At 53.0% G+C, this 25,913-nt stretch overlaps 1 protein-coding gene across 1 annotated transcript in view; it reads right to left on the bottom strand.

Annotated features, from left to right (window-relative positions):
* Positions 1-739: 739 nt before the first annotated feature.
* The window catches only part of SSH1 (slingshot protein phosphatase 1), a 58,180-nt gene continuing 33,006 nt past the window's right edge, over positions 740-25,913 (bottom strand). The window contains 11 exon segments of the mRNA XM_032471987.1: positions 740-5,598; positions 5,600-6,529; positions 9,721-10,288; positions 12,281-12,481; positions 14,013-14,159; positions 15,647-15,693; positions 18,140-18,268; positions 18,979-19,072; positions 20,166-20,360; positions 22,892-22,957; positions 23,956-24,024. Coding sequence (XP_032327878.1) covers positions 5,278-5,598; positions 5,600-6,529; positions 9,721-10,288; positions 12,281-12,481; positions 14,013-14,159; positions 15,647-15,693; positions 18,140-18,268; positions 18,979-19,072; positions 20,166-20,360; positions 22,892-22,957; positions 23,956-24,024 — 2,767 coding nt within the window. The 3' untranslated portion in view covers positions 740-5,277.

Genomic DNA, 25,913 nt, shown 5'->3' on the forward strand with positions numbered 1-25,913 from the left:
GACTAGTCGAGGTGAATTAAATGAAGTATTTTCCAGATTGAGGAATTTGTGGTGGACAGTCAGCGCTCGCCCACGTGGTGAGTCGACATGACCCGTCGCATCCAAAGGTGGTGAGGAGGGGCGGGGAGTCCCCACGCTCTCTGCCCCAACTACACACCTTGACACACAACTCACGGAACTCCAAGAAGGCAGGGTTTTCTGCTGGAAGCAGCCTGGCTTCGCTGGTCACCAAGGGAGGAAGGAGAGCCGCCAGAAGCTCTGACCTTCATGGACTGGGACCTGAGCGCGAGATGGGTCCAGCGCCTGGGATTCCCTGGGGTTCCTGCCTCGGCCATTAGCCGTGATTAGCCCCCACCGTCCCCTCTCCCATGGGCTGTGCTGCGAGCAGTGAAGGTGGTTCCCTTGAGCACAACTCAGCTTTACATTTCCTGCTTCTGCAGAAAGAGACGTAACCCCAAGTCCAAGCCCCACCCTGGTGGATGAGTTTTTTTCTGGTATACAAATGACCACACACAAGCAGGCTTGCTCCTTTACTGGCAAGATTAGGAGGAACAGAGACGATTCCTGCAGGAGCCAACCACCCTTCCCCTGGTTCTTCCTTTGGTCTCACCTGTCCGAGTCTTTAGCACGGGGCCCAGGTGCTCACTCAAAACCGGCCATCACGATGACAAAGATGCGCCCGACTCTCCCAGGGAGGACTGAAGAGGCCTCTTTTTGGCACAAGTTCAGAAGTCATCAGGCATTTATAAAGAAAAAGTTTATTTTCATCACGAGAAGCACACAGACTATATATATATACAGTACACACCAACAGAAGTAAAAAAAAAAAAAAAGTGCATTCTGCATCTTCTACTGCAACTTCACAGTACAAAAGACACTGCCTTTTAAATATATAATATAAAAAAAACCAAGAAGAAAAACAATATAATAAAAAAATTACTGATATCCTAACGCAACACAGTGGAACCCACTGGCAGCTTCTGAAAACCAGAGGGCAGGCCGCCTCGTGGAGCTCCTGATTTTGGGGCGGGGGGGCGGTCTGTACCTGCATTTTGTCGCAAAGAGCTCAGGACTCCAATGGGGAGGAAAACAGGGTGGCCTTGGTGGTCATAAAAACTCTACTGGACAGGAGTACAAGTGTGCGATAGGGGAGCAGGGGAGGGGCTGGGCTGCGCCAACCCCCAGCTGGCCAGCAAGCCGCTTCCGGACTTCCCTCACTCCTGCGGGACACGGCTGAGCCAGCGCCGGTCCAGCATGCTCCCGGCCCGGCCGTGGGGCACGGCCACCTCCGGCCCCCACGCCAACCACCACTGACAAGCAAAGCATCCAATCACAGAACGTGAGAGCTTAACAGTTTCCCATAAATACACAGTATTTGTAAACTATTATTAAGGCACTCGATTGTAAAATAATTACAGTGTCGGAAAGGAGGGAGGGAGCAGCCACCTTCTCACGCAGAAAGGACAGCAGAGGACTGGTGGTCTGGTTCTAAAGACTCCTGTCTGAGACACTGACAGGAGCTGGGGCCGCAGCACCGACCACAGGACAGAGACAAGGCGGTCACGTCCAGATCCACTGGGGGCAGCGCAGCCCAGTGCTGCTCCAGACCATTCAAGGTGATTGGCTTCATAGCTCGGGGGACACAGCATGCGTGCATGTGATGCTTTGATTCAAGTGATGTATATACAGTCAAATATATATATGTATATTTATATATGCAGAGTGAACTCCTACACATAGGTGCTCAATGGCACAGCAGATTAGCAATTAGGGTAGCTGAGCACGGGGATCCCTAACCACCTTGGTCCGGCAGGCCGAGGTGGCGAGATGCTGCAGGGGGAGGACTAGAGCAGGTGACCCGGCTGTCACAAGTCTCCTGACCAGCCGAGCTCCCCTGCCAGAGGTGAAGGGTTGCCTTCATGCACCACGTGGGTCAGAGGAAGCCCTGCTGGGTGGGATCCATCAACCTTCAGGGATGGGGCCTGGGCCGAGTGCCCGCATATAGGGTTGTCCTGATGATAATTCTGTGGCAGCTCTGTCTCCATCCTCTGGGCTTATCCAGGAAGGAAAAGGCTTTAGAAAGGGCTGGAACAAATGCCTTTTAGCTGGAGAGGGTGGAATGGAGCAGAAGGGAGTTAGACAGCCACCTGTGAGCACCTGGTGGGTAATCTGCCTGCCTGATGGACAGGGTGCCACTACCCAGCAGAGAGCTGTCTGGCAGCCCGGGGGGTCGGCACGGGTGCCCATCCGCAATGAGACCGAGGAGGCAGGGAAGGCCGAGAGCAAGAGCCTTGTTCTTAAGATGCTCATGCGGTGATGCACATTGCTCCAAGGCCCACAAGAAGCTTCGAGACAAAGAACTGGGACTCATCACCAGAGGACAGCGCCGTCTCCCCACCTCTCTGTAACCAGTTCCCTGCTCAGACTCAACAAAACTGGGCAAGCAGAGCCCCCTGTGTCCATGCAAGAGGAAGCCCTAGAAAAGCTCCATCTAGTTTTGGCGTGCCCTACGAACTAGAGTGAAAATGAGGGAGAGGTGAGTTGGCAGATGAAATGCACCTGAATTCAGAGTATGGCGCTGATTGAGAAAGTTTTTGTTCTCGTCTGATTTGACAAGGGCATTCCATGAAGACGGCAGTCACCGGAATCAATGACTTTCACAGCATAAACCCCTGCCACTCTCCTTCGGAATGTCCCCCAGTCTGCTAAGATTACAGACGAAGCACTGGTCAAGATGGGGCAGTTTATAGTGCAAACTTTCTTCTCAGAGACCAGCATGAATTTGTCTTTGCCAAGGTGCCCCCGGGTTGGTACAATGCTCGTGTCTTGTCAGTATTAACATTTAAAACAGTGATCTCCTATAGGTTTACATGCAGCTGACCTGGGTCTCAGAGAAAAACCTCCATCCTTTTCTGCAGGCTAGAGAGTCCCCCACGAGGAGTGCTTCCTTGTGCTCCAAGGACGGGGCCCTGGGCCTTGGTCTGTTTAGAGGTTGGTGTAGTAAGCTTCCGAAAGTGAATGGAGAAGTTTGCCAAAAGCCAAAGACCCACTCTTATTCATAATCCTCCTCCCACCCTTAACTGGATGTGAAAAATTATGGCTTTCAAAATTCGGCTTTTCAAAAATACATCTCTCATACACAGGCATGGTCAAACAAACAAACAAACAAAACCAACAGAAGCCTGCCATCACCAAACCTAAAGGATTATTTTGATACAAAAATTGACCCACCACGTGAAATTTAATTCGGCAAGACATTGAATCTGATGTATTTTTTTGAGACTATGGTTCTTGTTGGCTGAGAGAGAGGGGGAAACCTGACTGGGTTTTCAGGAATAAGTGGATAATCACCTTTTAAGGTCAGATTTCAATTGACAGCGGTGGGAAAACAAATTCCTATAAAGTAAAATAACATACTTAAAGTGAAAAATAAAAAAAAAGAAGGAGAAAAAATTTCCAGAGAGATTTTGCAAAAACTCTACCCACTAGTTGAAATACTGACGAACTAGCCTTGTTCCTGAAGACCCTGCCTGGGCTGCTCTTAGGGGCCTCGTTCTGACCAGCTTGCGACAGTGACTCACCCATTTTCAGGATCTGGCTGGCCCTGGAAGGCTGTCTAGCTTCACTGAATTAATCCGGCTGGCTCACCAGAGGGCAAGCTGAAACTGCAGGAAAGCCTCGGCCGGCGGCGCCCCTCCACGTGCACAGCCCCACTCCCCCAGCACAGGAGAGACGTTGGGGCTGGGCTGGCCAGGGCTGGGAGGTGGGCAGGGGAGGGTTTGGCCTAAGGTGTGGAAGCAGCAGAGAGGCTTTCCGACTTGCCCGCTTTCTTCCTGGAGGGCCTCGGGCAGCCCTGTGTTGTTAAGTAAAACCAGGGCTCGGCCAGCATTTTCTATAAAGGGCTGGACAGTAAAATATCTTAGGCTTTGCAAGCTGCCAATTCCCTGTCATCTATTTGTTAAATTTTTTAATAACCCGTTAAAAATGTAAAAAACCACCTTCGCTCCGGGGGCCACGCACTGTGGTTTGCTGTGCCCTGACTTAAACCTCACCAAGCCTCCTCTCCCTCTCCAAAGTATCTTAACACCCTGTCCTGCCAGCTGACATAGGAGTCCCCCAACTCAAGCCCAGAGCCTGTGGCCACATGACCTGCAGAGCTCACCCGATTCTTGGAGGGGCTCCCCGCAGAGCCAGGTGGGACTGCACACTGTCCTCTGGGAAACGCTCCCGAGAAACAGGAAGCAGGAAGGGGCGGCTGCAAACATCTGTGAAGCTTTCCGCCAGGCTCCCATCCCTGGGGAGCTGCTGCTGGAATCTCCTTTTCCTCCCCAGACACAAGCAGACGTGATCTAATGTGAGTGAGTGCCGGGGCTCCTGGCAGGGCGACCCACGTCTCCGAACTACCGGCCCCACCGGACACTCAAGCGCCTTGGAAATCAACACAACCACATCCGGATCCGCAGGTGAGACTCAGTACTATGTGGGTCCTTCTCCCCAGATGGGGGGCAACTGAAATCTGACCTTTAGCGACAACTGAGGACACCACACACACTTCCCCCCACCTCACCCCAGGGCTGGCCCGACACGCATCACTCAGCTGTAACACCACACCAGGACAGGGAATTCAACCGCACCCAGGACCCCCGCACGCCCCAAAGTCGGTCCGACGACCACACTCCACACCTTCATGTCACTTTTAACGAGCAGCGCTTGGCGCTGTTGATGTAAGAGTCTTAACACTTCTTGGGGTCCCCAGAACAAAAACAGAAAGTTCTCTTTTGGAAACACCTTTTCAGACACAGTATTTTCCCCTGGAATGAGCCTTGGTCATTACTCGATTTTAAAAGTAAAAAGCACAGCAGGAAGAGAGGTAGGACTTCTACTGCCATCCGAGAGTTTCCCCCGGGGGCCTGACTGAGCCAGAACAGGGCCCTTCCTCTGCAGGTTGTGCATGGAGTATCTTGTTGTGTGTGCATATCCATCGATGCTCTTCTTAAAACATGAGCCTGCTTCGAAACACCCGGTCTGGGGTCGGACGGAGTCTACTGGCCGACAGCTTTGGTTTCTCCCAGGCCACACAACCAATGTGCCCCTTTCTTCTTGTGCTGGATGTTGGTGACTTTTGTTTCGCCTTTCCCCTCTGCGGCCAGAGGAGAGGAAAAGGGAGGAGAAAGCCAACTGGTGAAGGGAAATTAAGATGTAAGGGGCGGACGCAGATCCACAGGGATGCTAAGGGAGGGACCACGTGGAGTCCAAACGCAGCAAAAGGTGGGTGGGTCAGCTCTTGCTCGTCCATGAAGGGCTTTTCAAGTTTCCTGGGGCAGGTTTCCCTGACAGTGTGGAGGTGGCGGCTGGGTCCCGTGGGGCAGCCTGGGACTCACGCCAGAAGGGAGACTCGCTCAGCCTGGCGTCCTGGGGGTTGGCGATGGTGGACGCGTCGGCCTCGCCGGACAGGTCCTCGGTGGAGAGGTTGAGGCTCCCGAGCTTGGCCAGCGAGTGCGAGCGCTTGAGTGGGGACGAGACGGTGAGGCCCGCCAGCCGGAGCCGGGTCTCGATCTCCTGCGTCCGCTGCTTCACCAGCCCGGGCTTCCCACGGACTGCTGTGGATGCTGTCGCTGCTGGAGCTCCGGGTCAGGTTGGAGCTCATGGAGGACGAGGTGGGGGTGTAGCAGATGGTCTTCAGAAAGTCTTTCGAGAAGTGGCTGGTGTGGTCCGGGCGGCAGAGGAAGGGCGTGGGGCTCTTCAGCAGGGCTCCGTCTGGCAGAGGGCTGGCCTCAGACTTCTCATTGACCCCCGCCTGGCCGGGCAGGGCCAGGGCCCCCACTGGAGGGACAGGAGCCAGGTCCTGGTTCTCTTCGGGGATGCTGGCCTCCAGCCTGCAGGCGGGGCCGTCCCTGAGGGGAACCGCCGGGTCCAAGGGCGTGCCCTTCATCCTCTCTAGTTCTTTGGTGTGCTTGCGGACCAAGCCCGCCTTCTGCAGCTGGAGGATGGACTCCTGGTGCTGCATCAGGTAGCTGCTGGTCGTCGGCTTCGCGGATTCCTTACTGAACAGGCGCCGCAGGTCCTTGGCCGGCTTCAGATCTTTCCTGGGTGGAGATTCTTCCTTGGCTACTTCTGTGCTGGGGGGGTTCCTATCACAGTGAGAATTCTTCAGAAGGAGGGACTTTGGCAGGACTTTTTGAGTCTCTCTGGAAGGTTCCAAAAGGCTAGCTGGCAGCTCGGGGGCAGCCCCGGCCCCAGGGCCACCGGTGTCTGGCCTCCTTGAGCCAGCTGGTGGCAGGAATGGGGGGGTTTCAACTGGACCAGAGGACAATTTCTCCAAAGCGCGGGGCCTGCTGGGCACGTGGGCCACGGGGGAAGATGTGAGGGGGGGCAGGAAGGCGGGCTGGGTGCAGATGGCGGGAGCTCCAGGGTTCTTGCATCGCTCCCCGAAGGCCTCGGGATTCCCGCTGGCTGGAGGGTACATGCATTCAGCGCAGGATTGGTAGGAAGGCTTCACTTTGTTAAGGATCCCAAAGATAGCATCGTGCTGAAAGGGACAAGAACATCGTGAGGGCACAACACAAGCTGAAGACTGGGGTGGGAGGCAGGGCTGGGGACAAGGCTGTCACTTCAGTTGGTGTCAGAACAGAGACCTCTCTGACCCCACTGGACTGTCACTAATGCAGGTTAGGGATCTAAACCAAACTTCCTGGAAGCTATCAGCCCAAGAGCCTGGATAAACCTTCGGCCAGGCGGCCAGGAGCAGGGCCTCCAAGGGCCTCCCTTCTCAACCCCATCTCTGCCACCTGCACCATATCCGGAGCCTTGGCCTCACCTGGAATCGGGGGAACTCTGCCCTTGCGGTATCGTTGAGAATTAAGTGAAATAATGTTTCTGGCAGAGTGACTGTGAAAGGGCCCAGAGTCTGGCACGAACGTACCGTGGCTCCAAGGAACCACCATCTGGCTGTGGTCTTCACGGACAGGTGACAGAGGGCAAGACGGTTTGGGAGAGACCCTAACACAGCCCCACACAGGGTGCTACAGTCCTGATGAAGACGCCAAGCGGAGGAGGGTTTTAGACACCAGTGGGAAGCACGTATGCATTGCTTCCCAAGGAAAACCCCTGCCCCTGGTCAGCTAGGGATCGACGTGAACTCCATGTGGGAGTCTCCATCCCGTCCTCCCTGACCCAACCAGTGACAGGCGCCAGCGCTGCTCTCCTGAGCCAAGACCCGGCTGAGAAAGGCAGAAGAGGAGGCAAGGGAGTGACTCTCTCCCCTCGAAGAGAGTTGTTCAGCTGTCAGATTCCTAAGCTGGTTGAAAACTGAGCTTTCTTGGCAAAAGGTTTCTCCCTGCCCCTCTGTCACTTCAGGGACTCATGCCATCCTGTGTGGCAGACTGAGGTCCCCCCAACCCAAGAAGTCAGGGCTGGTTCCGTCCTAGAGGAGTCAAGAGGAAACTCAGCCCTGATTCCTTAAGGTTGCAGAGGGGTGTGCGGAGAGTACATGGTGGGGCAGAGGGGGGAGGCCGGGTCTCCTACAGGAGCCTCTCCTACTCAGGATTCCTGGGGCTGGCTTCTGGCTCAGCCAGTGAGACCTGGTCACCCCCATGGTGAAGCCTGAACACAGACATGTTCCTGAAGCTCTGACCCAAGAGCCCATGTGCTCATTTCTTCTAAAACCTAATGTTCTAGAATGTGGTAAAATCTGCCACGGTGGGAGATTTGAGAGCACCTTTCGGAGCTCACGGGGCAACAGGGTAGAAGGGAATTCATTCCTTCGACTCATGCTTAGGGAGTGTCTGTCCTGTGCCAGGCCTTGTATTAGGCACAGGGGCTGCAAGACAGTCCCTGCCCTCCAAGGGCCTGCTGTCCACTGTGGACATGACCAGGGAACTGTGCAAAGTGCCCAGAAGAGGGCACATCCTTCCCAGAGGGTTGGACAGCTCAGCAGCAGGGCTCTGACTCTGAACGCCTCCTGGGCTGTGTAGTTCAGTCCTCGCCTCATCCTCTGAGCCACCCCCATCTCAGGTTCCTGGTTTCCAACTCACCCTGTCAAGCCTGCCTGCAGCCCACAGCCAGAAGGGCCTCGTATCTGCTGCCTAATGCCCTCCTGTGCTTCCCAGCACCCCCAGAGCCATGTGCAGGGCCCTGTCATCATGTCCCGAGGCCCCACGTGGGCCTGGCCACCTGTCCAACTGCACCTCAGACCACTGCCCCTGAACCACGCCAAGCTGTCCGCCCTCAGGGGCCTGGGTCCCAGAAGACTCTCCACCTGGCTCTGCCCATCCAGCTCCTTCTCACCCCATCCCTTCCTTACTGTCCTCCACTCCAAGGTTCACCTGCATCATCACACCAAGCACCAAGGGCTTTTCTCCATGACATCCTTAAGTGTTCACCATCCAGCTCCCCAGAAGACCCTGTGTGCTGAGTCAGCTCACGGCTGTCCCCCCCCCCTCACCAACCAGGCCTCAGAGTCAACAAACATGAATGAACGCTTGTCTCTAGGTCCTTGTCCCTAGATGACATCACCCACCCAGACTCCAGCCAGGACAGGAAGGCTGGGCCCTGCATCCATCTTCTCATCCAAGTTCTCTCGTGTTCCTCCTTCTATGACTCACCACCACGCCATTTCGGACTAACCGAGGCACCACTGTCCTGGACAGAGAGGTTTTATATTGTCTGTCTTAATGGGTATTTGCTCTTTAAAGGGAGAGTGAACAGTGGAGGAAATTCGTGAGTAATTAATGTTCAGTTTGGAACTCGCTCCATGATTTGGAGCATGGGGGAGCTAACTTCCCTGTCTCATTTGCATTATAACATGAGCGTGGCCAACTCTCTGTGCATGGGAACGCACCTGTCAGCCTCCAAGTGCTCTCATTGGAGAATCACCGCTGTCGAGGGAGCTGGGCGGTGAGGCCAGGGGGAATGAAGCTCTCTGTCCCTGGTGGGGCCAGCCAGCAGCAGAGCGAGGGCAGAACTCAAGACCAGGTAACAGGGCACACCCCTCCCCCAAACCAGTCTCCACTCTGGGGCCACTTGGAGGAGGAAAAAGGCTGGAGGAATTCCTGATTTTCCAAGCAAGCGCCAGAGGGAAGGTGAAGTCCTGTTGCAGAGAATCCACTAAATATGACAGCTACAGGGGGCCGATGGAGTTAAGCATTAGAATCCGAATTGCAAGACTAGATATTTGATGATGTTAGGGAATCACAATCAATTTCTTCAAGATGGTGGCGGGAGGGTATAGCTCAGTGGTAGAGTGTATGCTTAGCACGCACGAGGTCCTGGGTTCAATCCCCAGCGCCTCCATTAAAATACGTAAATAACCTAATTACCTCCCTCCATCAAAAACAATTTCTTCAAGGTGGCAATGGTACTGTGGTTATATTACATACGGAAGCATCTAGGATGGAAATGATAAATCTTGTATTTGATTCGTTTCAGGATAATCCAGGGTGCGGGGAACTGGATGGGGTGTGACCAAATAAAAAACAGCCGCGTACTACTGGTAAAGGCTGAAGCTGGGTGATAAGTTGCTTTCCATTTTACATAACAAAAAAGAAAAAAGGACTTCCAAGCCCTGCCTAAGACACAAATGAGGCGCCGGGGTGAAGAGGGCACGTGGGCATGACCGCTGTTCCACGTGGGTCCCTGCCCCCCCCCCACCAGCGGAGCCGGCAGAGGGGCGGGGCGGGGCGGGGGCGGAGCCCGAGATGGCATGGGTTGGGGAGTGCCTACCTCGAAGTCGTCGGGACAGCTCCTCTTGCTGTTGTTGTTATTTAGGTTTTCCCGGTTGAGCAGGTTATCAAGCTGGGTTGCGGGCTGCCCCCACCTCCCTGCTCCCAGGGCCTCTTCCCGCTCCATCTCGTCCACCTGCGGGGAGGTGTCGCCCCTGGCCCCCGGGGGGCTTCCGAACTCTAGCTGCTTTTTCGCTTCCTTCTCGCAGAGTCCAGGACCTTCCTGGGGACGTCTGGCTGGCTTGCACTCTTCTGCCGGCTGAGTGACCTCCTCCAACAGGGCATCCCTCTCCAGGTCTTCCAGGTGGACCATGCCGCCGGTCTCGTCACCGGGGGAGGGGAGGAGGGGGTCCGAGAGTCGCCGGAAACAGCAGGGGAGAGCAGGTCCCTCCGGGGCCCCACCGCCCGGGAACCCAGGCTGGGCAGCATCGTCCAGGCAGGGCAGCTGGGCTTCCGGGGTGTCGTCCAGGGTGTCCGGCAGGAAGTCCCCGGGCCCCGCAGGGTCATCCACTGGCTGCTGGAGGCAGCTGTCGGGCTGCTGGCGCCAGAGCTTGTTGTGCCGCTGTTTGCTGAGGGGGAAGGAGGGCGGAGGAAGGTCAGCAGAGGCCAGTGCCCTGGGGTGGTCCTGGGAAGAGGGCTGGGCGGGGAGCCATCAAGGGGCAGCCCGAGGTGCAGGTGGACGCCAGGGTCACCTAGGTAAAGCCTCTCTCTGTTCGTTTGTCCCCAAGAAACTCAAGGATGAAATGGCCCTAGGACCCTAAGTCATCCCCGAATGAGAAACCGTAAACGGCTTTGTCCCGTGATGACGTGGCAGACACACAAAGAGAGTCTGGACCTGAGATCCTGTCACAGTCCTAGTGTCCCAGCTCACCTGGTGAACCTGGTCACACCACTTACGTCCCCTCTCTGCTTCCCCATCTGTCAAAGAAAAATAAGAACCCCCTCCTACTCTGACATAGGAAGCAACCTGGATCAAAGCAGAGCGCCGGTAAAGGTTTATCCAACAGTAATGTGACCACGAAAACACATAATGCACCTGAATAAAGTTGGGATGGTGCCAGAAAATGGGAAATATTTGTGAAGATCAGAGAGATTACAGGTCAGTTTTGAAACTATGTCTTCTAATACTGTGTGTGGTATTGTTCTTATAATACATTTTTTTAAATGTAAGGGATAAAAAAGGGGAGCTTATAGTGACAAGGTAAATGAGTCACCTCTGTGAACCTTAGAGAATCACCAACATCATGGGGTGGTGAGGGCTAAGAGGAGAGAGAGGTAGTTTAAAAGGATGTGCAAGCTAAGGATTTGCTGATGTTCTTCAACGAGGGAGTATCAGGGTCATTCTCTGCCATCTGAGTTGTGTGCATCCTCCAGGGAAGGCCAAGAGGGCCCTCGGATGGAGCTGTAATTCAAGGTCAATGCTGTGCTGCTGTGAACCTGGCCTTGAAACCCCTGGTTAGGCTGCAAACCCCTGATGGCAGCAAGTGACTGAAGGGCTAAGGGAGGGGGGAGCAGGCTGTCCTCCCTGCTTCCCCCTCCCCGGACCTCCTCCCCTTCCCCGTCTCCTTCCCACTCGGCCCTGCCTGCCTGCCTATCTGCCCAGTTGCTCTTGACTGACAGTGAAGGCATTCAGAGATGTCCAGAGCTGTTCTCCAGCCCCTCAGGACACTCCTGTTTCCTCAAACGTGGCCAAGAAGCCAGTGGGCTTAGCCTGTGGCTTAATACCACCCACCAGAAAAAATCTAGGGAGGTCTCAGAACAGAAAAGGAACAGGGAGAGAGTGAGTCCCGGAGTCCAGGAGGGATCTGCCTGGGATCCCCTGGAGACCTCCCTGCACTGGAGCCCTGGAGGCTGAGAAACCCAGGCGTGTGTTCCACCCCTCCTCCCTCCTCACCCCCTCACTGGCTATGTGACGTCGGGCACGTTAACCTCCAGCGACAGTTCCTCACTCCCCTATAAATGGGGGAATTACCAGTCCTTTGCAGACCTTTTCCCTGGCAGTGGGGGGAAGGCAGAGACACAGAAAGAAGCTCTGTCATCATTTACTTCGAGATGGGACCAGTGAAGCATCTGAATGGTACTCATGGAAATTTCACAACATCCTTAGTCGGGGTTACTGGTTCTTAACTTAGAAGACTGAGGCTGGGGGAGAAGCTGCCAGCTCATCGGTGGTGGGGCCGGGTCTGCGTCTGCAGTCCTTGGAACGGCCCTGCGGTGAAGCCTGGCCCGGGGCTGGGCACACAGCAGACGCTTGGGAAATGGACAGCCACGGCCGGAGCGGCATGCGGAGTCGTGCCTTGGATGGGAAGCCATGCACCGTTCCCTCTGGCTGCAGAGTAGCTTTATGCGTGTGCCAACACAATCAAAACAGATCCCTCCTGGAAACCACTAATCAAACCCCAAACAATAGTTGTTTTTCTCAAACTGGCTCCCTCCACCTCTGAGAGGTGGGGATTTTTGGCTGCGGAAGCCGCTGCCAGGCCCGGCGGGAGCTCGCTTGGACGCCGGCCGGGCTCCTGGGACTCAGCTCTGCCAATTCTTCTGTGCAGACAGTCACCCACCTGGCGTCCAGGATGCCTTCGTACTCAGACAGCTGCCTCATAAAGCCGGCGTTGGGGCGCGTGACACTGCGTTTCTCCTTCACATAGTTGTACGCCTTCTCCAGGGGCCAGCCGAACTCCTTCATGGCATAGGCTATGACCGTGGAGGCCGAGCGGCTCACGCCCATCTTACAGTGCACCAGGCACTTGGACCGGTTCCTCCTGCAGCGGCGGGGGCGGGGTGGGGGGAGAGCGCCAAACCTTACGCAACCGCAGTCTCTCAGGTCTGGAGCAACAGATTTTTTTTAAAAACCCTGAAGTTATCTTATTGCCCAAACCGTCCGAGGTCCTGGTGTTTATGCAGCAGGCGTCCATACACCCTCAAAAGGAAATAACTCCACTGCAAAATCAATTCTCACACAATGGGAAACTGAGATAAATCCATCCTGGCCTGGCCAAGTTTTGCAAGGAGAGCGCTCCCCAGTCAGGCCGCCTTAGGGACAAAGGGGGAGTCCCCCCACATGGCTGGGATAGGTCAGAAGACCAGAGCCCCCTTTTGGCGGGAAGCAACCGGGCAGAGGAAGGGGTAACCACAAAAGCTACTCAGCTGCTTTAGAGCAGATGGAGACAGGGAATGGGTTACTGAGGAAACGTGGGGTCAGTGAGCTGAAAGCCGCAGGGCCTTTGGGAGACAGAGGTCTTCGGAGCTGGCATGAGGACCGCGGTGGCAGCCGACTTAGCCACGAGTGAAGGGAGCCAAAGGAAATAGATGGGGCTGATCGACTTTTTGTAAAGAGGCGGTGGCGGCCCTGGCGGGGCTGCCTGACCAGGCACGACAAGGCCGGGAACAGCATTTCCCTAGATACTGCCTGCTCAAAAATGCAGGGGGGCCACCAGGCTGGAGGGCTGCACCTGTGAAACTTTATTTGTATGGAAGGTAGGCCGGCCAGCCTGCTGGTTTACATCAGAGGCAGCCCACCTGTGATGGGGAGAGCAGGCTCATTTCTTATACTCTGGGCTTAAAATTCATCCTCAAATTTCAGTGGGGTTTTTTTTTTTGTGTTTTTTTTTTGACTGCTAGAGTCCATCTCCCGGGAACCCAAGGGAACTCAGATTGGGTCCTACGTGGTGAAGCTCTGACCTAGACGGGTGCACAGCAGGAGTGGGGCTGTGTCTTTCTGGTCCTGACTTCAGTAAGACAGAGTTGTTCTGTGGGAGAGAATAAGGTAAGGACAGAAGATGGGTGACAGCCTCGGGGCGGTGGGGACTGCTGATGGTCTACCCCATTTTACACACACACAGAAGTCGCACCAACACTGGTGGAGGTGGGCCACAGCTCAGGGCAGCTGCCTGGGTAGATTTCTCCAGGGAAGCAGCCCCAAAGGTGCCCTGAGTCTCGTACGACCCACTCCCCCTCTTCCCTGCGCTGGCTCAGTGACTCCCCGTGGGCAGAGCTCCTAAGTGTCCACTTGGTACAGGAGCCAGGCCTGGGCCAGTGCTGCCTATGAAACAGAGGGTCAGATGCATGACAGGTGGGTGAGAATGAGCTCACTCGGGACCCCCTGGAGATGGACGACCGGGCCCCTTCAGAGCCTGGGGGTCTGTGGTCTAAAACCAGAGGCCTATCAGAGCTCACAGGCCCCACCAGCCAGGAGGCAGCTGTGTCTGGGACCGCCATTAGTGTCTGCCCACCCTGTGCCTGCCAGTCTGCTTCTTCCTCAGCCTGGTTTCTTCGGCTTCTCTGCTCACTTACTTTGCTTTGTTGATAAAGTGGTACGCCTCGTTCCAGTGGGCGAGGAGGTCTGTGGTCTCTTCATCGTAGACTCGGATGTTATGATAGGCAAATAAGCCAGGGAAAAAATTATCTATTTCTCTAGTGACATTTAAAATGTAGTCAACACTGCAATGAGAAAAAATAAAGAACAAATTTGGAGAATCAGAATGAGGACTGACCAAAAAAAGAACAAGAAACCTCACAGAGAAAACATTAAATACTAATAAAGGTTGTGTGTTTCTATGGTGGGACTTTTGTTTTTCCTTCGTTGTGGATTTTTTTTTTTTTTTTTGGTATCTTCTAAATGCTTTCTATTTGATGAGAATATATAATATTTACAGTAAAAAACAAATTTCTGTATTAAAAACTTATAAAAAGAAAATTCAGTCCAAAGCAATGCTAAGCCATGTTAATTCTGGGAAGTAGACATATGTGTTACTTAAACACATTTTTAAACTCTTAAAGTTTCAAAATTCTATGGGGATACAGAAGCTTTGGGAAAAAAACTATTATGGGGATACAGAAGCTTTGGGAAAAAAATTGAAAAAAAAAAAAAAAAACACCCAAAGTCTCCAATTTTAAATAGTTAAAAAGCTGAATATATCCGTCCATTGTTTATGTCCTTGGGAAGTGCCTTAAATCCTTCTTGAAGCAAGGGAGGCTATAAATAAATAAGCAGTTGGGAGGGTCTGCTAACCTAGCTAAACCCAGGTTCTATAGCTCTCTAAACTTAATACTTACATTCCAGGAAGACCAAAATAATTTCACGAGTTTGAAAACATCTCAAATAGATTTCACAAGAGAATACGTACAAATGCTTTGAAAAAAAAGAAAAACCTTTAAAATCATTTATTTATTCCCAGAAAGGTAGAAAGCAGAGACAGAATCACCCTACAACTTTAGATCACTTTCTGTTGAAAGAACGTATCTTAACCAGTAGTTCTAAAGATACATTTTCAGATTTGTTTAGTCTTGACTTTTAAATGCAGTAATTCAAAAAACGCCATCATGTCAGACCCACAGGATGGTGATTTTGTGGTTGTGTTGTTTTTAAAAAAAATGTCCAGACATCTGTTCTTGAAGGTCTAGGTTTAAACATTTTTCATTTCTGCTGCTGAGTATTTCTCAGACCAAGACAGGCATATGCTTCCAGCCAACACTGAGTATTGAGCTGCAAGATTCCCACCAGGCTCAAAAGTACAAGCTCAGATAGAACCAGGAGTGGTCCGGGGAGCAGGGCTGCTGAGTGGCCCACAGGGAAGTGTGTCCACACCGGGGCTCTCAGCATCTCACCTGGGCAGTGGGAGGGGGCTCATGGCTCCAGCTGCACCCAGGCTATCCTGTGCCATTTGAGGGTGGCTTAGAAACACTCTCTGTGACACCCACCATCCCAAACCCCAGTAAAATCTAAAACCCGTGAGTTATTCAGGAGGTGGCATTCTGAAGCACTCTGTTTAGCCATGCAAATCAGGCCGGCAGCCTGATCTGGAGACTGGGGTGGGGGTGGCCGGGCGGGCAGCACCAGGGCTCAGCCTCAACCCGACCCCGACGGCTGAGCTGAGGGTTTCTGAGCCGCCTGGAAGGACAAGGGAAGACAAGGGGAGCAGACTCACCCTGAGCCCTGCAGTTCCTCCAGATTGGATGCATTCCATTCAGAGCCCTGGGGGACAGATCACACAAACCCCCGTGAGTGTCACACGTCAGCTCAGAGCTGCTTGCGGGATATACAGTGTGCCCTGGCCCTGACAGGCGGGTATTTCACGGGCCCCTGGCCTCATAGGACAGAAAACTGAAAGAGGCCGTTACCCAAGCAGGTTCCTGAGGTGTTTGTGGCATCGTCAGCGGAACCGGGAAAAAGCCGGTCGGGGAAACTCTGCCCTCCTCTCACCGCTCTATTTCCTAAGACTCCGGCAGTGTCCTGTCACCAGAGGCAGCGACCTCTGAACACCCACTCGGGACAGGGCGCTTCCACGTACAACTAACTAGAGTGGGACTCGACCTACCTCTTCTGGGAGGTATTTTGGCAATATTTAAAAAGTTCCCACCCTCTGACCTAGAAATTCCACTTTTGAAGAGCTACCCTAAGGAAACATCCAGAATTTTGTGCAAGGGTATTTACGATTATTTATAATAACAAAACAGCAGGAACAACCCAAAGGTCCGACCAGAAGAAATTAGCAACATAAGTGATGATGGGTCCATACGAGGGGGCCATCAAAACAAATCTTAGCTTTGGGGGATATTTAATGACACAGGGCAATATCATATCATGAAAAAGAATTTTTTAAAGCAGGACAAAAAACTGTCAACTAACAGGATGGTTCTTTCCTTTTCTTTCTCTTTCTTTTTTAAAGCAGCTACGAACACATTAAAATAAAAGAAAACCCCGAAGATAGAAAAATAAATGTCTCCCAAAGCGTTAACAGTGACTACCTCTAGATCTGTGAAATTGGAATGCTTTTAATTTTCTTCTTTAGACTTCTGTTTCCTAACTTTCCATAACACGTTTTAACTTCAAACTTTAAAAACAGTATTTGAAAAAACAAACCCTCCCTTTCTGAGCAGGGGAAAAACAACTCTCTGCTCTTAGGAAATCCAATCGACATAGAGTCACAAAAAGCAGAAGTTCCCTCTTGGAGTCTCCCTATAAACTTCCTTTCCCAAGAGGGTGGACCCCTCCGGAGGCAGGGGTGGCAGGGGCGGCAGGGGCCCCAGGGAGGTGGCGGTGCGTGGGCACTAGCTGGATTTTCGTACTGGAGGGAGAGGCTCAAACATAAAAATTCCTTTAGTATCTCTCATGGAAAAAGTGACATAAAGCATCAAACCACACCGAAAAAATAACAAAAGCTCCACTAAGGCTGTGAGCACCCTCTTGCCGTGATCACCACCTAGTGGAGAGACAGGCCGGAGGTGCCTTCCGTGCTGGGTCCACCAGGAGAAGCAGTCACCCTCCCAGAGAGAAGACGGGAGAGGGCCCAGGGGTGCCCGACAGCTTTCAAGACTGAGGCTTCAAATTCACACATCTATATACATTTAAATACCTATATATTAAATGTGCATATAGATGGATATACATAAATACATTATACAGACACTTATAAATATATAATATGTTTATCTATTATATATTTATAAATGTAATGTATTAAATATATATCAAGACATACACACCTGGGGAATAGGTAATTACTTCCTACAGGCAGAAAACACAAACCGTTCACGCCCCCAGCAGCAAATACACTTCCTGAACTTTCCCAAGGAAGTGTGATTTCTGCTCTAAGGATGGTTACCATTTACGAGTGCTTACAGAAACAGCACTCGGTGCTTTAAACATGTATTAACTGATCCTCACACTCATCCCCTGACGGTTCAGGACGAAGGGAGAAAGAGGCCCAGAGACTCGCTCCCGGGGGCATGCTGGTCAGGCTGGGGAGGGGGCCCCGGCCGGGCGGGTCTGACTTTCATCACGGCATGCTGCCTGACTACCTGGAGTAACGTGCCTTCCCCTAGGGTCCCTCTGACTCTGAAAATTTGCCAGATGCCTTCTGTGGAGATCTACCAGGGATGGAGGTGAAGAGGGAGTACGCAGGACGCAGTAGCCGTATGAGCAGGGCCTGTTTGCTCCACGGGTACTGGGAGCAGGGGTTGGGGAGGGGACAATGCTGCGTCTCAGGTGTTGGGGTTGAGTCTGCCTCCTCTCCTGGCCCAGGCACAATTCCGGGCTTAGGTGCAAGCATGCCCTTTAGTAACAGGGTTTTTTTTTTTTTTAAGCCTGCGGACCATCTGGAGGGGGTTTCTGTGTTAGTGACTGAAGAAGGCAGAGGGTGGTGCACGTCTGAAGAAGGCGGCCAGCTGACTGTGCCAAAGAGCTTTCCAACCACTCCCCACGGCTCAGCCAGGAGCCGCAGCTCAAACATCTGGCTCAGAGCAAGCCCGTAGGCCACAGGCCAGAGAAAGGGGTCAGTAGGGGAGTTCCTGTAAAAGTCAGGACGGAGGCTCCAGTAACGTAAGTTTCTCCCCATCTATGACTTGCTGCAAACTCCAAACGAATCAAGATCTGATCTCCGTTCCCCAAACCAGACCCAGTTGTGCGCTGCGCCTCTTACGAGATAGAGATGGTCGAAGATAAGGGAGGGCTTGTCCATCTGTCCCAAGATGAGGAGCATCTCGTTGTCTATGAATTCCTTGAACTCTTTCAAGTTACAGTTCATCTGTTTCTCTAATTCGTTACGGATCTGAGGAGCGGGAAATATTAGGAAAGGGGACTTGTTAAAGCAAACAGTTCCCCCAGAGAAGTCAAGTCACAACATGAACTGTGGCTGTTCTCAAAATAGGTATTTCATTGGGTTTTTTTCCCCTCCAGAGTAAGCACACATGCATCAGACACGCCAACACACACGCATGGGATGCAGGCTACTCTGCCTCAGGCTGAATCTGATCGGGGGACGTTTGTTATTTCAAAGAAGGAATCTGATTCTCATGGGATCTACTGAGCTGAAAGCATTGATGCTTTTACAGTGATCAAATCTATCACCATGAAAACCTAAAATCAGCCTCCTCTTGCTTTGGAAGGTATCACAATAGGATTTATTGTGTCTTTTAATTAATAAAAAGACTGTATATGACTTTTTAAAATGGTAATTTCGACCTCTTAGATCGACTTAGTTTAAGCCGTTATTATAATTCATTGAATTCCTGGGACAAAACACAACAGAAAGAAAAAAAAGTGCTCGAGAGAAACATTAAAAGGAAGTTTCATCTTGTTTTAGGTTTCACAGTAGGATTTTTTTTTTCACTTGCACTAATTAATAAAAAGATTGTATATGACTTTTTAAAATGGCAATTTTGACCTCTTAGGTCTACCCAACTTCAGGTGAGCTCAGGGCGAAAGGACACTGGGATGCCCGCGGCCTCTGGCCGGCCAAGCAGGGAAGAGCTCTCTTACTTCTTTGGAAGTCACGTTCTCCAGGTCCTGACTCATCATGATGCTCCGGAGCTTGGCTTTGATGAGGCGCTCGGTCCTTTCCCCTTCGGTCGGCCTGGAGAGAAAGCCCAATCAGGAAAGCGCAGAACCACGGAAGCCTGCGGCAGCCACCTACAGAAACACCAGCCGCTCCCGCGCTACATGGCACGTCGCTTGGGCGCGTTCTCAGTGAGAAGGGAAGAGGGACAGTGAAGTCCCCCAGGGGCCACCAGAGGGGCAAAGGGCGGTTGGGAAGCGCAGTCCCCGTGCAGGTCTGCAGGGCCTCAGGCTCTTGAGACAGGATTCTGGAACTGCCCTGTGACACCCCCACACCCCTGGGCCCTCCAGTCTCTGCTGAGGACCTCACTGCGTCCTTCTTACATGGAACCAAAATCTGTGTGTTTCCCTGCAACGTGTACACATCAGCCTGGTTCCGACCCTGGGGCCACACAGGCCAGGCTAATCCTTCCTCCACGTGACGCCCCTTCAAGTGTCCAAGGTCAGACGTCCTCTCCAACCCTCTGGTAATTTCTCGGAGGCCTCATACAATGTGACTTCCGGGCCCCTCTCATTAGGGTGGCTCCCCTCTGCCCACAGCCCTTTTACACGCAGTTTCCTAGAGGAACACGACGCCGGGGCAGGAGGGTCTTAACCAGGAGAGAAGGGCAGAGTCGCTTTTGCCTCCTGGCACTACACTTAGATGATCAGAGTGTGACCTCAGGCCACGTGAGGCTTGGCTGCCTCTGGGATGGCTGCCCTTGGCCTGTGCGGGTGTAGCTGTGTTCTGGGGTCCAAGGAACCAGACGTCGCATCCATCCTACCCTAAGAGTGGAGGAAGAGGCTTTGGAAACCAAGTCTTTGGCAAACTGAGGATGAGGGGCCAGAGCACCATCTAAGAGCCGGGAAGGACACGGGCCACACGTTCCGTCGGGAATCTAACGGACGTCACTGGGCCACTCCCCAGAAATGCATTCACACTTGAATCTGTCTATGATTTTAAAGGGTGGGGGGTGATTATAGACCCTTCCCCCAGCGAGAGATACCCACGGGCTGCAGGTGAGGAGCCCATAGGAAATGCCAGTTTTGGAGAGGTGGACGACGTGGGGGCTGGGGGCTGGGGCACCGGGTGGGGTGGGGGACGAGGCGCCAGCCGGGACACCCGCACTCACTTGTCCACAAACAGCGCCGGGGAGTCAGGCCGTGTGGACTCCAGGTCCTGCATGGCGTTCCACTCATTGATGCAGCTCTGCTCGGAGCTGATGCAGCTCTCGTAGTAGGTGGCCCAGATGAGCGCCACACCCCCGGGGAAGTAGTTGTGCCTTCGTGCCACCTCGCAGGCCTTGTGGAGGACCTGCAGGGCAGACCTGGGGTGAGGGGGCAGAGGGTCAGGCCCGGGGACGCACGAGGAGAGCTGGGCTTCCCCCCTGGACAGAGGGCTCAACCCAGGGCGCGGGGGTGCAGTTCAGAAAGGCCTGGGGGCCAGAGTCGCTCTTACACGTGAGGTTACGTCGGGGAGACAGTGGGTCTCTGGGACACAGCCAGTGACCCCAAGAGCAGCGAGAACACCTGTCACCGTCCCCGACACACTTCCTAACTCTCCCAGCCAGGCCAGTTCCCAGGGCATTTCACGGCCACCGATGAACTCCAGAGCTGAGATGCACTCCTGGGCTGGTGGGTACCTTGGACATAGGAACCGCACTCTAGCCCAGAAGCAGGAAGGAGAGAGTCCTCAACACGCAGCGGAGCTACCTGGCTGCGTTCTCAGGAACTTCATGTCTAGCCCCCTCCCATCACGGTCCTAACAGCTTCGGTGCTTACATTTTCTAAGGAAATCAGCTCTAGAAACTCATTTTAATACTGGAACTAACGAAAGAAAAGGTTTGGAAAGGCAGAGTGGGGCAGAAAAAACAATATAGAAAACATACATGGTAACAGTCAATTATCCTTTTCTCACTTCTTTTTACAAAAAATACAGGCTGAGCAATTCTCAGGGAAAGGGGTGACTCGGGTGTCACCGAAGGGTGGGCGAGTGGGGCCCTGGATGGAGGGAGCTTTCAGAGAACAGCTCACCAGGGGTGTAAAAACCGCGGTGACCCACACCACTTTCCCCAAAGGCCCACATCTGTCCTATCTCTAGGCCGGTGGACGGAAGAAACTGGAGCTGAATATTTACTAAATTTAGTTCTGGTTCTGAAGTTTTAAGAAAAACACATGGGCTTGTTTTTAACGTGCCTGTAGAGAAAGAGATAACACATTATTCAGGGACACAGAGAAACATCTGGGGCACCCAGAAACTGATGAGTTCATGATTTCCCCCCCAAGTGATCCTGGATCGACTGCAGGAACAGAAGAGGCAAAAACAAAGCTACAGTGTTAACCTGTGGCCCATGGGAGAATTCGGCATTACTTTCACTGTCCTGGAGAAAGGAGGACTTACTCTGAAACACTGGGCAGACTCCTTCTCATCAGACGCCACTAGCTTTCTCCCGAGTCTTTTCTAGATTATTCAAGAGGGACTGTTGTGTTGAGTCTGCTGCAGGAGTGGTCAGCGCGGCCCTCCAAGGACCAGGGCGCTCTAAGACGTGTGTCAGGGTGGGGGAAGGTCTGGAAGCTGACTGACTTCACCCGCAGCTGCCTCACCCCCACACAGGTATCCAGGGAGGCCCTACCCTACCCGGGCCCCTGCACCCTGCACCATGTATCCCACAGCCTGGCACCTGCCCCTCCGTACATGTGACTTCACTCGTGTGTTTGTGGCCACCTCCCTCCACCGACTTTAAACCTCATGAGGACAAGAATTATGTCCGTTTTATGCCTCCCCAGATGCTTCATGGAGCAAACCGAGCGCCTGCTGTGTGCCTGGGACAAGGAGGAAGTGAATTTATGTCCAAATGCCATTCTGTCAGCAGGACTGGACATACCACCCAATCAAAAGCTGGCCAAAGGACCTGAACAGACATTTCTCCAAAGAAGATATACAAATGGCCAATAAGCACATGAAAAGGTGCTGAAGGTTAATTAGTTGGGGAAATAAAACCATGAGATACCACTTGACACCCATCAGGATGGTTTTTCCTGAAAAACAAAAAACAAAAACAAAAACCCACAGAATAGTAAGTGTTGACTAGGATGTGGAGGAACTGGAACCCCTGTGTCTTCCTGGTGGGAATGTAAAATGGGGCAGCTGCTGTGGAAAACGGTTTGACGGTTCCTCAAAAAGTTAAACAGAATTACCATCTGATGGAGGAATTCCACCTGTAGGTATAGACTCCAAAAGAACTGAAAGCAGGGGACTCAAACAGATTTTGTTCTCCAACGTTTCACAGAGTTCTACTCACAGCTGCCGAAAGGCGGAAAAAACACAAATGTTCATCAAGAGATGAATGGACGAACAAAAGTAGTACGCCCGTGTAGTGAATTATCATTCAGCTTTAAAAGAAATGAAGTCCTACAGCGTGGAGGAAGCCTGAAAGCAGGATGCTACGTGAAAGAAGCCAGACGGAAAAGAACAAATACTGTGTGATTCCCACTTAGACGAGGTACCTAGAACAGGCCAATTCATACAGAGGGAGCAGAACAAAGGTGACCAGGGGCCTGGGGGAGAGGCAATGGAGAGTTATTTTTTTTAACGAGTACAGGGTTTCTGTCCAGACTGATGAAAAAGTTCTGGAAATGGACAGTGGTGGTGGACACAACACTGAATGTACTTTTAACATCACTGAAACGTACGTTTAAAAATGCTTAAAGCGGTAAATTTCACATTATGTATATTTTGCCATGCACACAAAACAAACATATCTAAATGTGCTTCTAAGTAGAAGGGGGGTTTTTCTATTTGTGTGGTCAGCTAGCAACATACTTCTCGGGAGTCAGGAGTCCCTAAAACCACACTTACCACATGGCCTGGACAGACACGGGCTTGAAGACGTGCATCCTTCCTGCTGTGCTGACGCTGAATCCACTGAGAATGAAAAACAAAAGACAGCGATGTGGTGAGAAGCCAGACCTTCTGACCACATCACTGCCAGACAGTGGGGGCAGACCCACCGTGGACACTCTGAGGACAAGTGTGTCTCACGCTGTCTGATGAGGGACTACAGGCCACAAAAAAAAAAAAAAAAAAAGATAGGTTTTCAAACCCAGAAGACTTGTTTTTAACCCAGCAATGCAAAGTCAGCCAAAAACTGAAACCCCAGCAAAGGATGCGAGGCAACATCAGCACTGGACACTGTCAGCCTGAGACCGTCCCACCCACTTCCGGCCCCATCAACTCCATCTGTGTTTTTTATAGTTATGTTAAAAATACATTAATGGAAGACAAAAAAGTTCAAAAAGAAAAATATAACCACAGTCCCACGTCTTTAGTAAATCAAATTATTTTCCCCTCCTGGGTCTATCCACAAGGCAAACTGCTGGAACCTCACGTAGAGATAATTTCCTACCTGGCTTCTTTCCGCTCACAACAGTACCTGCGTGATCCCCCCTGGGGAGTGAACACCTGTGGAACCCGGACGGCCCGCTGGCCCTGGTCTGGCTGCCCAGGCCCAGCAGGAGGGCTCCCCCTCTACAGCCCTTAGGGACCCTGAGCTCCTGCTGGGCCACAGTCATCATTTCCTGTGTTGTCACTTGAGGGACCGGCCCCTGGAGGGCACAGAGCAAAGACCCCTCTAACTAACCCAGACAAATGCGTGAACGTCTGCTTCCTGCTGCTCTTGAACTTCGTAAGGTAGCAGAGGTCCCGTAAAATGTCTGCGCTGACACTGCATAACCCAAACTCCCTCCTATCATATCCCAGAGGTACCCTTCCTGTCGTGGCTCCTGGGAGGGCAGTGTGGTTTCTCCTGATGTGATAAACAAGCCACACACGTGATTCTGCTGTTAATGATCATCCAATGATGCCCAAACCAACTTGTGTTTCAAAGCCGACAGCGAAAGAAGCCTTTGAGGAGATCTCCTTACCCATCTCCGTCGAGGTGGATTTTTGTATCACTCCACAGTCGGAGAACCATCCCGATGGTACAGCTTTTGCTACACGGGAGGAAAGAGGAGAGTTAGGGGGCCACCTGCCCACACGTGACCTCCCTGTCCTTGGTCTCTGTCCAGCCTGTCCAGCTCATGGGGGAACCACCACTGGCCTGGGTCCGGCTGCCTAGGTGTGTGTCTCTGGGAGAAGCTCGAAGGCTATCTGTAGGGACCGCTCGACATTAAATTCCAGAAGATGTGGGTCAGTATGGTCCCACTACAGGGAGTTACCTGTGACCTCCGCGTGGAGACAGTCACATGGTCCTCTGACCCCCACCATCCTGGTGTGGACGCAGCTCCACTAACACCAGGTCCCCGCTGTGGTTCTCGGACACCGGGAGCAACCGGTTGACCACATGCCCGCACTGTAGGGGGGTGAAGTGCTGACGGCTGGCACACCCCTGGCACGGGGCCAGACGCACCCCAGGCAGCGGTGGCCACCCCCAGCCTCCCATCCTGGGGTGACGGGGGAGGGGAGACTGCCAACACCACGACTGGAGCTCACTTCTGCACCTCTGTCTCTGGACCTTCCATGCAGCTGCTATTTTAAAGACTAGCTTAACCTGCTTTTGTTTCATGCATCCTCACAGTGAAATGATACCAGCCTGGTGCCACGGGAAAACACAGAGGGAAAGAAAGTGCTTTATCAGAGGGTCTCCTCGGATCACAATGAAAACTGCTCAGGCATTTGAAAAAGTCTGCTTGTGAGAAACAGCTGTCACTGCCAAGGCCAGCTCCAATGACCTCAGGGATCCTGAGCCGCCATCTCTGCTACCACCTAACAGCCCCCAGGGAGCCCAGGTTACCCACGTGCGGCTGTGCGCACCGGCGGCTCTGGAGCGCACAGAACCCACTCTTCCTCCAGAGCAGCCACGGGGGAGCTTCCCCACCCTCTGCTTCTGCATCTGTGTGGAAGGTCGTTTCAAGCCCTTTGGGTCAAACCAAGCTAAGCCTGTTGCGTTGGGCAGATTGTCAGGTCCCACCCTGCAGTCCTACCCATTCTTGATGGGCTAATTATACTTCCTTTGTAGAGCTGCAAAATCAAATGTGCACTGAGGCTCAGAGCTGCTGGGGTTACCTGGCTGTGTCGTGCTGGCGAGAGGCGAGGAGGGGGCCCCTCAGAGCCCAAGACTGACGTGCAGAAAGCCCAGGGAAGGGGGTTCCCTGGGAAAGTGTGGGCAGACCTGGGAACTTCCAGCACCAAGGACCCCCGCCAGGGACTGAGAATGAGGACAGAAAACAGCACTGAGACCTACAAGGAGCACAGACTGGGAGCCGGAGGCCCAGGCCGCGGGCAGAGATGAAACTGTCCTTCTGAAACCAGGGCGGCACCTAAACCCCCGTTTAGCGCAGAGACGGGGAAGAGTCCAGTGAGCCACACGCAGGGGGCAGAAGCCCATGGGAGAAAGACTTCCGCTCAGGGTCTCCACCCAAAGTCAAGAGCACAGACCCTACGCGACTTAACCGCTCTGCCAATTCTGACTGATGGTAGAATTTCTACAACGAAGGAGGGCCTGTGGGTTTACAGAAGTGGGAGGCAGGGATGGGACACGTGGTCAGGAGGACTGGGTCTTTTCAGGGGAGGAATGACCTCAAAGGATAAAGCGGGAGGGGAAGAAAGCAGTCCCATGTTGCCGGGGTCAGCACAGCACAGACAGAGAAGCCAGCAGGGCCTGCGTCGGGGCCAGAGGTGCGGGCAGGAGACAGTCCTGTCCTTCATGGGCTGCAAAACACTAACAAGTGGAGGACATGCTCCCAGCACCCAGGGTGTCCCCGAACCTGAACCAAAAAGCCCCTTGACCCACCTCCCCAAACACAGGAGACCGGCACTGGCTTTGGGGTTGGCACCCACACTCGGACCATGGCTTGGGCTGGGACAGTGGAGGGGACACTGG

This window comes from Camelus ferus, chromosome 32 (genome assembly GCF_009834535.1).
Source record: "Camelus ferus isolate YT-003-E chromosome 32, BCGSAC_Cfer_1.0, whole genome shotgun sequence".
NCBI lineage: Eukaryota > Metazoa > Chordata > Mammalia > Artiodactyla > Camelidae > Camelus > Camelus ferus.